At 41.4% G+C, this 11,765-nt stretch overlaps 1 protein-coding gene across 1 annotated transcript; it reads left to right on the top strand.

The window, feature by feature from the left end:
- Positions 1 to 5,622: 5,622 nt before the first annotated feature.
- Positions 5,623 to 8,246, top strand: LOC135340147 (piggyBac transposable element-derived protein 3-like). Its single transcript, XM_064536473.1, has 2 exons — positions 5,623 to 5,785; positions 6,714 to 8,246. Exons 1-2 carry the CDS (start codon positions 5,647 to 5,649, stop codon positions 7,865 to 7,867), a joined length of 1,293 nt encoding a protein of 430 aa, XP_064392543.1. The 5' UTR covers positions 5,623 to 5,646; the 3' UTR covers positions 7,868 to 8,246.
- The last annotated feature ends 3,519 nt before the right edge of the window (positions 8,247 to 11,765 follow it).

Below are 11,765 nucleotides of genomic sequence, written 5' to 3'. Positions count from 1 at the left end.
ACGTTCCATTTGGATATTGATCACAGTGAGCATAAGATGCAAAAGCCGAATCTCTTAAACAACTGTTTGCATACAATTTGTTAACTGTTTTCTGTTTCAAATCAATTCGTATTGTACAATAGGTTTCAAGACCTATAAAAATCTCTCCATCATTGCACTGCATAGATCCTGTGCTGCGTGGAATTTCATCTACGGTCAAATGACATTTTTCAGCAATTGGGCAAGATGTTCGACTTCGACTTGTTGTTGGGGAAATCCTATATCCAAATGTCGTAAAATATAGATCGGTACAGCATCCACTATCTCCCAGTTCTGTTAGAAACGACTGACATTCTGTAGTACAAGTTGTGCGATCTTCACAGGCAGGTGGAATGTCTATGCTCAGATCACTATTGCAAAATTTTCCTGATTCAGTCTGGGAACAATAGAACCTATACGAATTATTAAACACTGTGTCTTCATAATAATCGTATCCACATCGCTCAACGTAGAGGATATTTTGATGATAGTTTAAAGAACAAAAGAACTCGCCTATATCATGAGATACACTTGCATTATCAGCCGCTGTACAACCGCCACGTGCACCACAAATAGTGTCAATGTCCAAAGTAGCAACTGGACAAAACAACTGGAGAGCAGTAAAGATCAGGACAAAATAGAGAAACAGTTGCTTCATGTTTAACTTGCAGCACATGATGTTATCTACTGCTTTGTAATCATCTATATATCCCTCTGTTTTCTACGGTGGCCCTGAGAGCTACTATAGTAGTTGACATTCGAAGTAGGTAGTTAGCTTAGCTATTAAGCCAACTACCTACTTCGAAAGCTAAGTAGGTAAGCCAACTACCTACTTCGAACGTCAACTGCAAGTAGCTCTCAGGGCCACCGTAGTTTTCATATTGGTGTATTTCTGGTGGAATCCCCACACCTATACCTATATTGTTACTGATTGTATCCAAGCAATCATCACCACAATAAATTATGATAGCTGCTAAATAAACAATTATATGGTTTCAACCACCTGCAAATGAAATAGTTTATGCTTTATGCATGCGCATGTTAGGCCACTAAAAGAGAAAAAACTAATTTAAAAAGAGAAATACCAGAAATGAAGTTCATTATAATGGGTGTGGCATTGGGCATACAATAGCGGGGTCCAATTTGCTTGCGGGTAGTAATGAATTATAATACGTCATAAAAGTGTTTGGAGAACAACCATACATGCATGGTGCAAAATGTATAGTTAAAGATCATAACTATACACTGGCTAAACTGAGATGTCTTGTATAGACCTACATAATTATATATTATATGTAATCATGCTTGTAATATTAGATCTCGATATGTAGTCACTGGGTTAAATTGTACATTGTATACTGAATACTGAGTGAGATGCATGCATGCCTGTATTTAAAATGAATGCTAATTAATGAGTGGGCATGTGTTATTGTTTGGATACTAAAGTATTCAACACACATGCTGAAGCTGTTTCTGATCATACACCTTCCGATGCATTTGTTAAGTATATCGATGCACTACCTCCCGGCAGAGTTGTAGCTATTGCTATCAAAGGAGATGCAATCACTCACCTTACGGAGGAGGCCAAGGATGCTTGTGAGAAAATTGGCAGCAAGCTCATTCGATACAATTATGCCCAGATAGACAGGTCTTAGGCTATTATTGGGCGAAAGGGTACTTTGCCAGGAGAAGTAGCTGAATCTGTAAAAACCATGCGTGTGCTTTTGCTACTTCTTACATACCAATTGGTATATCAAAGAATTCTTCATTTTGTAGAATTTCAGCAGCTTCGAGTATCTATTGGACTGGATGTAATGCTGCAGGTTATATAGGCATACATAATTATCTCTATAAATCATCAAACGTTTCCTAGTAACCTTTGTCCATCATACGGGCTAATTGTTGGGTTGGTTGACATTGGTTATATATATATCAACAATACAATAATACAATGGCCCTGGGTGCCAGTAATTAATTGCTATAGCAACACGTTCTTGTACAATGCATATACACGTACCTGGCATGTAATGGAGTCTTGTGTGGGTGGGAGGTATACATGTAATAAACACTCATGCAGTGCACTAGTTGGGCGGAGTCCAACCAAAGCTCGGCTCTGGGTTGGGTATCAGTACATGTAACAGTTTTGTTCCACTGGTACTTGAGACAGAGTATGAATATTGTTTAATCTTAAGTGGCTGACAACCGCATGGCTCAGGGGTGGGATATAAAGAAATATTTGGATGGCTATTCTAGCTGACTGGATCTAGCTATAGTTGTTTTGGAAGTCAAGAAAGACCTCAGACTCTTAGAGAAAGTAGAAGAATACTGTAGCCTGTAATACAAGATTTAGTACAGGCAGAAATAAACTTGTTTATAATATAGTTAGACATCTAGCACAAGGAGAGGTACAGCCAGCTATAAGACTACCCCAAGGCTTCTGGAGAAGTTTTTCGAAGACCAAAGAAGGCATACATAACACAGGTTTTGTCCAAACTAATGATCTAATCTTATTGGTAGCACAACAAAACTTAAAACAAAGACAAGTCCTAATTAATACAAAGATACTACTGTTCAAGCTTCATTCATAGATGCTAAGATAGACTATGCTTCTTTTCTAGTAGCCTAGATATCCAGCAGGAGCTGTTTCTGCATTCTCCAGTGTCCCAGCTTGCCTTGTCAGCTAAAATTGAGCTGTAAGGTTTCCACTTGAACGCAGCAATCTGATTGGGCTGCAAATTTCTTGCAGTGGAACAAAACTGCTACAGTGCAACAACCAAAGAGAGTAGATTTTTTTTATATCAGTTTTTTTCACATTTTGTGGCGTATCTTCTGAAGTAAAAGTGATATGATCTATTTGAGTGCAGGTAATGAAAGTTCAACTATTGGCGCTTCCATTGGACCACCACCTGTTACATCATATGACATCATCACTATAAAATGGCTGTCTGAAGATGTGTACCTCTGAAAATATGTTAGGAATAGAAGTAGCTTATTTGTTTGAGTTAAGATCTGAAATTTGTTGTGTATGTACCTGAGTATATTGCTCATCCTTTGAGCTTCAACAGAAGTCTGGGCTACTAGTAAGTTCTGAGAAATACTGCATTTTGTTGTTTTTTGGTGGCAAATATGTTAGGAATACAACTTTCGATTTTATGCTAGTTAAGGTCTGATTTTTGAGAAGGATGTACTACAATAGTGTAAAATTCATTTGCACTAACTTACAGGAGCTAAACAAGTCTCTTCTTTGCTAGAGCGGCCCTTCTTGTCAAAAATGGTGATTTTGCTCCGTTTTGCTACTTTTGCTGACGTATGCAATGATATTCATTGATTTGTGACATCACAAATCATCTTGTTGTTATTTGCTACATCCAAAGGTCATGTGATGTCTACCTGCAAATACACAGTTGGTGTTGGTCATTCTGTGTCACAGGGGCGTGGCAATTGAGCTTACTACGTAGCCAAATCGCCCCAAAAGTCATAAAAAGCACTGTTTTTGCATTCCTTGGCTTCCCAGCTCCTCCCCTTCTCTGCAGCAAGCTGAGAAGCTGTGGTTAGAGGCGCGGCTAATATTAAATATATTCATAGTTAGTACGGGAACAGCAGAACGATGCTAGAGCTGACCCACCCTTATGGCTAACTACACGCGGCCTTTGTTCGAGGCACTATAAGTATTTACAGCTGAAGTGATCCCGTACCAGGAACAATACAATGGAAAAGGGTCACTACAATAGAAAGCTTTTTTTGGGTTCTACATTATACCGTATAGCGGGTAATTTCAGCAATATTGAGACATTTCGTGGATAATATTTTCGTGGTTGGAGCTTGGATTGTAGGTAAAGGTAGGCAAGGTCGCTTCATTCGTGGGTAAAATATTCGTGGTCAGACCTCCAACCACGAAAACCACAAATATTTTGCCCCACAAAAATTACCAGCTATACGGTAATACACACACTCACAGGTTAGTTCAATGTACAGTGCAATAATTATGCTAGTTAGTTCAATGTTCAAGGATCAGTGGTCTGTTATCAGTGACTCACTGATCACTAAATCGATTGGGAGGGAAGTTGCTTTTGAGGCCTTGCCTGCAGTTGAACGAGCTCCTCTGATGGCTTGGATTGAAGATCTTAGGAGCGAGAGCGAGAACGAGAGGCGGCATCTCAGCCAATTCATTGTGGAGGTATAGGGTTGGTCCCATTTTGCGGCCAGAAGGGTAGAATTGTGACTGGCTTCTTGCTTGGCTTCTTGCTTGCCTATAGCCTTGACCCCAGGCCGATCCGTCTCCAATTGAACGCTAGGTCGCCTTCGTTCTATTAAAAAAAAATCGGCCTGGGACCGCTGTAGCTTGCCTACAGAGTTGTGTTGACCGCGCGCCACAAATATCGTGGCGCTCTAAGTGGCTGATAAGTGTTTGTAGTAAGTTGTGAAACCGCACAGCTGCACTGCTAGCTAAAATAGATTACACAAATCTAATTATGTGGTTTCATACATCCGTCCTCCAACCACTAACCACTTATCAATGCAAACAGCCACTTAGACCGCTGCACAAGTAGCTAATGTGTAATTTGCCAGACGATAATATATCGGTTGGTCCACGAGACTACTTTACATTATGGTCTCGCGGACCCAGACCCTGAATAAGGATATTGGCTGGTCCACGAGACTATTTACATTAAGACATACACAGAATTATTGTAATACAAAATCAATAATCTATACCGATTATAGTTATTCATACACTACACAATGTTCAGTATACTGATGCTACATTATCAAATCATGACAGTAGCAATCAGTAGTAAAACAACTAGCAATTCCATCACACAGCTCAAGCTAGTACTGCCACCACCAAACACTAGTTAATTATTGCAGAACCCAGGAGACTCAATCCCACAGTGGCTCCATAGGTCCATCCTAGTCTCACAGATGTATGGTAAAATTTTATAGTCAGAATATATGAACGAGTTTGCACAGCAACCGTGTGTTTCTTTGGCTGATATCAGTGCATCACGACAGTTGGATGTGCAATTGGTCATCAAGCTGCAATGCCTGCGTACATTACTCGTCTTACCAGGTGTGAATGAACAATACGTTCCATTTGGATATTGATCACAGTAAGCATAAAATTCAAAAGCCGAACCTCTTAAACAACTGCTTGCGTACAATTTGTTAACTCTTTTCTGTGCCAGATCAGTTCGTATAGTGCACAACTTTTCATAATCTACAAAATACTCTCTATTGCACTGCATAGATCCTGTGCTGCGTGGAATTTCATCTACGGTTAATTTACATTTCTCAGCGATTGGGCAAGATGTTCGACTTTCTGTTGTTGGGAAACCCCTAGTATATCCAAATGTCGTCAAATATAGATCGGTACAGCATCCACTATCTCCCAGTTCTGTTAGAAACGACTGACATTCTGTAGTACAAGTTGAGCGATCTTCACAGGCAGGTGGGATGTCTATGCTCAGATGACTATCGATATCGCAAAATTTGCCTGATTCAGTCTGGGAACAATAGAAAACCTATAAGAATTATTAAACACTGTGTTTTCATAATAATCGTATCCACATTGCTCAACGAAGATGATATTTTGCTGGTAGCTTTATTTTTCAAAACTTGTGAATCCAAATGGAGCTGATTGGACTCCTTGACACTGTCAGCGAGCTTGAGCACACTGTCAGAGAGCTTGAGGACGACCAGGGAGTCTGTTATGACCATGACGAGCCCAATGATGACGATTTTGAGACAGATCTGGAGAGTGATTCAGGTTTGTGTCATTGCACCATTAAATAGTGGTTGGGGAGGCAGCATTGTGATGCCCTAACGATATGTGGCCTCTTTTTGGCGGAGGCGTCGTGTGCATGCCTTTTGTGGCTCCTCCCACATTGTGTGAGCCTCTTTTTGGCGTCGCCTTGACTGCAGTACTGTACTGTACCCTAACCCCCAGTTGTTAATGATATTCATAGCACCACACGCGTGCGTTACGCCCACATATTGATATTCATGGTTGTTGTGGTTTGTTGGGCTCCTCCTACGAGCCTTTGATGTGGACGAGCCTTTTCCTCTGCCGTACTGTACCTATGTGCCCTAACCCCCCCAGTAGTTAATGATATTCATAGCACCACACGCGTGCGGTACGCCCACGTAATGACATTTATGGTTGTTGTGGTTTGTTGGGCTCCTCCCACGATCCTTTGATGTGGACGAGCCTTTTCCTCTGCTGTACTGTACCTATGTGCCCTAACCCCCCCAGTAGTTAATGATATTCATAGCACCACACGCGTGTGAGGTACGCCCACGTAATGACATTCACGGTTGTTGTGGTTTGTTGGGCTCCTCCCACGAGCCTTTGATGTGGACGAGCCTTTTCCTCTGCCGTATGGTACCTATGTGCCCTAACCCCCCCAGTAGTTAATGATATTTATAGCACCACACGCGTGTGAGGTACGCCCACGTAATGACATTCATGGTTGTTGTGGTTTGTTGGGCTCCTCCCACAAGCCTTTGATGTGGACGAGCCTTTTCCTCTGCTGTACTGTACCTATGTGCCCTAACCCCCCCAGTAGTTAATGATATTCATAGCACAACACGCGTGCGGTACGCCCACGTAATGACATTCATAGCCTGTCCCCCACCTGCACTGGCGAGCACTCTTGTGGTACTCTAATGATATTCATACTTTTGTTTCCGTGCAGATGCTGCAGTGGAGGATGATGACGAAATGGTCGATGGCATGGCTCCGACTCCCAAACGGAGGAAGCTGGCGAGGGACAATGGACTCCAAAAAGCTAAATCCACAGGAAGATACCCCGTCTTTGGCGGTGTGGTCGGTCCTGTCGATCAACTTGATCCGTCTGTAACTCCATGCCTAGATTTTGTTAAGTTACTTTGGCCCGATAGTTTGTGTGAGTACATAGCCGAACAGACCAACCTGTACGCTAGGCAGTGTGGTGCTAAGGGTTGGTCAGCTACAAACAGTGCCGAATTGTGGGTGTTTTTGGGGATTGTACTAGAGATGGGCATTCATAGGCTCCCTGAAATTACGGACTACTGGTCCAAGGATTCCCTTTTAGGTGTACAATCTGTGAGCAATGTAATGTCTCTCAAAAGGTTCCAAAGTTTATGGCGGTATCTGCACTGTGAGGACAATACGTCCATCACTGATGCACGTAGGGTAACTAGCAAGCTAAAAACTGTTTTAGAGACTCTTAAAGCCAACTACTTCATGAGGTATAATCCCAGTCAGGAGCTTTCCGTTGATGAGATGATGATAAAGTACAAGGGTCGTAAAAGCGGGAAAATTCATATGCCCAAGAAGCCTGTTAAACTGGGGTTCAAGGTATGGTGCTGCTCATTTTCATGCTGTGGGTATCTCTGTGTGTTTGATGTATACAGTGGTAAGCTCACCGATTCCTCTGGGAAAAAGATAGCTGTGAAAGGGCTTGTGAAAAATGTAGTCCATCGTTTACTCACTCCTTTTTATGGTCATCAGCATGTTGTGTACATGGATAACTTTTACACGTCCGGTCCATTGATAGAAGAGTTGGCTAAGCAAAATGTGTTTACTGTCGGCACAATTTTGAAGAATGCTGCTGGTTTCCCAGCAAGTCTTAAGGATGTGGTACTCGACAAAGGTGACTATACGTCCATGACTGTTGGTGATATTTCTTACTCTATGTTTAACGACCGTAGAGTTGTGTCCTTTGCAACAAATGTGTTCCCTGACCGTATGCCCTACACTGTAATGCGAATGCACAAAGACGGTACCCTACACTCTCAGAGTGTCCCCCCCCCTGTCTCCCTGCATATAACATGTACATGGGAGGAGTTGACAATACAGGGCGTATGAGGAAAACCTATGGGTACGATAGAAAGTGTCGGCGGTATTGGTTCAGGATTTTCTTTCAATTCCTTGACGTTAGTGTGAATAATGCATACATTCTATACAGGCACAACTGTGTCAGGGTGGGTTCAAAGGCCATGCCTTTGAAAGGGTTTCGATTGGAACTAATTCATAGTCTATTGGGTGTGCCACGTACTCGTAGCAGTGCCTCAGGTCTGGCCAGTCTAAATATCGTTTTCCCCCATCACAGGGCGCACGTGTGAGTGCAAATAGTGTCGGAGTGTCTCGTGGGCGCTGTCAAGTGTGTGTTCGGGAGAAGATCCCTAGCAGAGAGCAGCAACACACTGCAATGGCATGTCCCCACTGTCTCATAAGAATATGCAAAGGACACTCCGTTATCGGACACACATGTGCTAGCTAATGTGCTGTGTGACTGATTTTTCTTAGATGGTACTCTCCTGGTCTAAATTGGCCTTGTTTCATTGTATGATTAATAAAATTGTGATAAAGAATTCAGTTGTATATGAGAGGCCCTAACCCACTCTGTTGTAAATTCTGTTGTAAAGTATTAAAGAACAAATGAAATCGTCTACAACATGCGATGCACTTGCATTATCAGCCGCTGTACAACCCTCACCACAAATAGTGTCAATGTCCAAAGTAGCAACTGGACAAAACTAGTGTTCAAGCTGGCGCTGTGCTAATGCCTCTCGCCATGATTTGCTTTCGCTCAAAAGTATAGAAGAGAAAGTATAGAAGAGGAAAAAGTGTATAAAATAATCTGACTTGCAATTGTATAATTATGGTATCATTGTTGTGTTTTGTGGCTGCTTATACCAGGACCTCAAGGATCTAGGAAGCAACAAAGAAGAAGATTTTGTTTTCAATTAATTATAAGCGAAAGTGCATAATTATTTCATAAAGTTAGCTTATCTATATAAAGTCACTGAGAAGAAAAGACTTATTACATGCATCTATTGTTGTATTATGTGGCTTTAATACCAGGACCTCAAGAAAGAAGAAAATTGGATCTGTAGTTCATGCAGTGTATATTTAAGAAGAAAAGACTTGTGTACATGCATATTGTTATCTATAGTAGTGTTTTGTGGCTTACCAGGCCCTCAAGAAAAATATGATTCTGCCAGGAGGATCTGGATCTGGGGAATGAGCGCGCATGCGCATTACATCCATAGGAATAATTAAAGGGTGTGTCCAAAGAGATCAATTTCACAAATGGCTACTGCTAGCTAGCTGTTTTAACAGGTATTTTCTGAGTCTTGTAGCTAACAAAAAGCTAGCGCTTTAGTGCAAGGCTAACTCATATGTTGAATAGAAAGTTTGTGCGGACAGATGATGCTATGAAAGATTCTGAAGAGACTGCAACAGCCTTCAATGTGAGTCAAACTAGCCATAACTCGAGAAAGAAGCTTTAGTTTGCTAATCCACAAATCAAAATCCAAGAGAACGTGGCTAGAAGCCTATAGAGCTGTTAGTTTTCGTCGCATTGCAACCGTTGAGCAGTTACAGCTGGAACAGACACACAGACACACACAGTCAGCTTTACCGTATCCCTCGTGCGGCTACGCCTCGAGGCATAACAACTGTAAAGATCAAGACAAAATAAAGAAACGGTTGCTTCATGTTTAACTTGGAGCACATGATACTATCTACTTTATAATCAGTGGCGTAGGCAGAGGGGGGCTGACCGGGCTAGAGCCCCCCCCCTTTTGTGCTTCATCAACCTTGATCTGTCAATCTATTCTGCACTCTGTACTGCATGCGTAGTTACTAGAATGATGTCATTCAATGGAAATGTGGGCAGGGCCATCTACTGCGCATGCTTACTGCTGATGAAAAGTGATGACCTTTTTTTTAGGTAAAATTCCAAGCTATTCAGCGCCTGCTCTGGCCCTGCTCAACGGATTTGAGCCCTGCCCTTCCCAAAATCCTGGCTACGCCACTGATAATCATCTACAGATCTATCCCTCTGCTTTTGTATTGGTGTATTTCTGGTGGAATCCCCACACCTGTATCTATAAACCAATCATTGTTACTTGTCCAAGCAATCATCACCACAATAATTATGGTTGCTGCTAAACAATGACCATTTCAACCACCTGCATGGTTCATGTTTTGTGCATGTGCATGAGCTAGTGGTGTGTATGACAAACTTTCCTGAAAAACTGGCCTAGTCTAGTATACATGTAGTCATGCAGAATCGAATTATCTACAGTAGGTAAATGGTTCATGCACTGCATGCATTGCCATGCCATGATTATCTCAGCCTACAGTTGTGAGATGTAATGTTGTGATAATTATGTACCGTATAGCGGGTCATTTTTGTGGGTGGGGTAAAAAATTTGTTCACTGGAAAACGATGATTTTCATGAGTATAAATTCATTGTTTGCACTGCACTGCACTGCATGCGTTATGGTAAGCCACACCTACATTTTCATGGGGGAAATTTTGTGTAGGCCAGCTTGCCACAAAAATAACAAATATTTTATTCCACGAAAATTACCCGCTATATATACGGTATTCATAGTAGCCTCGGTTCCAGGCCGATTAAAATGCATGGTATCTATTGCATGTGTGATAGTGCGCATGTGCTTAATCCACGCCCATGTAATTATCTACGCACAGGCAGGAGCACATCTGGACATTGCTGCTAACGGTATTTGGTGAGCTTTTGAGCATACATACTTTGATGTTAGGATATTTAACCCCCATGCTCCATCTAACAGACACACAGATCTCAAACTATCTATCGAAAGCACGAACAGAGCTTACGAACGAAATTAAACATGCTACTTTTCCCTCCTAGTTCGACCTCTCTCTGACACTGAAGGTTAGCTAGGGAGGCCACTACTTTCTATAAGAGACTATAGCCTCCATGCTTTCCTCCAAATGGGACCAGGCCCGCCTACAATAATACACTACGCTGGGTACAATGCAAATTAGCATTCTCACTATTACGCTCATCAATAGCTATAATACAAGCCATCAGAGGGGCCTAATCATCATGTGGGTACCTAGTTAACAACTCGGTAGCGGTGGACATGGTCATTCAAGAAGCTCGTCCTTAATAAATTAATGCTTGTCCTTAATAAACTTATCACTTATTGTTTATTTATATCATTTTGTTTTACTTGTGTGTATACACATTCAGATCTCTTGAAAAAACAAAACTGTAACTGAACTATACTCTGAACTATAATTTTTTCTTAGAGTAACATGTTTACACGTTCTAACTTTTGCTCGTAAAAGACCTATAATCTAGCTCTCCCTCCCACGCTACAATGAGAACAGGCTGGTAAAAAAAAAAAAAGGCTCTGGAGAGCGATTGCATCAACGTTATCGCATTACATCATAAAAAGTGTTTGGAGAACAACCATATACATGCATGGTACAAAATGTATATAGTTAAAGATCATTGGCTAAACTGGTATGTCTTGTATAGACCTACACATATACTAATGTAATCATGCTTGTAATAATTATTAGATCTCGATCTGTATAGTCACTGGGTTAAATTCTACATTGTATACTGAGTGAGATGCATGCATGCCTGTACTTAAAATGCGAGCCTGGTACACGTACAATCATGTATATCCTGTCGATGAGTGTATGCGGAGGCCGAGATGTATAGATCCATTAAGATTTGGGGTGTCTACATCACTACTAATAGCTATATGCCAATGATATGGTATACGTATAACCTATAGAACTATATGTGCACTATGCATTGGTTTGTCTACTTTCAGTATCTCTGTATCTAAGTTCGTAGAATAACACATGCCCACTCTTTAATGGTAGAAACATATAGCACTCTAGAGACAATAATCTTGCTCCATTCGACTGCATTGTGCTGATCATGAGGTGTATGCGTGGGTTTCACCTATA

The sequence above is a fragment of the Halichondria panicea genome, chromosome 8 (assembly GCF_963675165.1).
Source record: "Halichondria panicea chromosome 8, odHalPani1.1, whole genome shotgun sequence".
Taxonomy (NCBI): Eukaryota; Metazoa; Porifera; class Demospongiae; order Suberitida; family Halichondriidae; genus Halichondria; species Halichondria panicea.
Note: the sequence above shows the minus strand (reverse complement) of the source record. Positions and strands in the feature narration are given on the sequence as shown.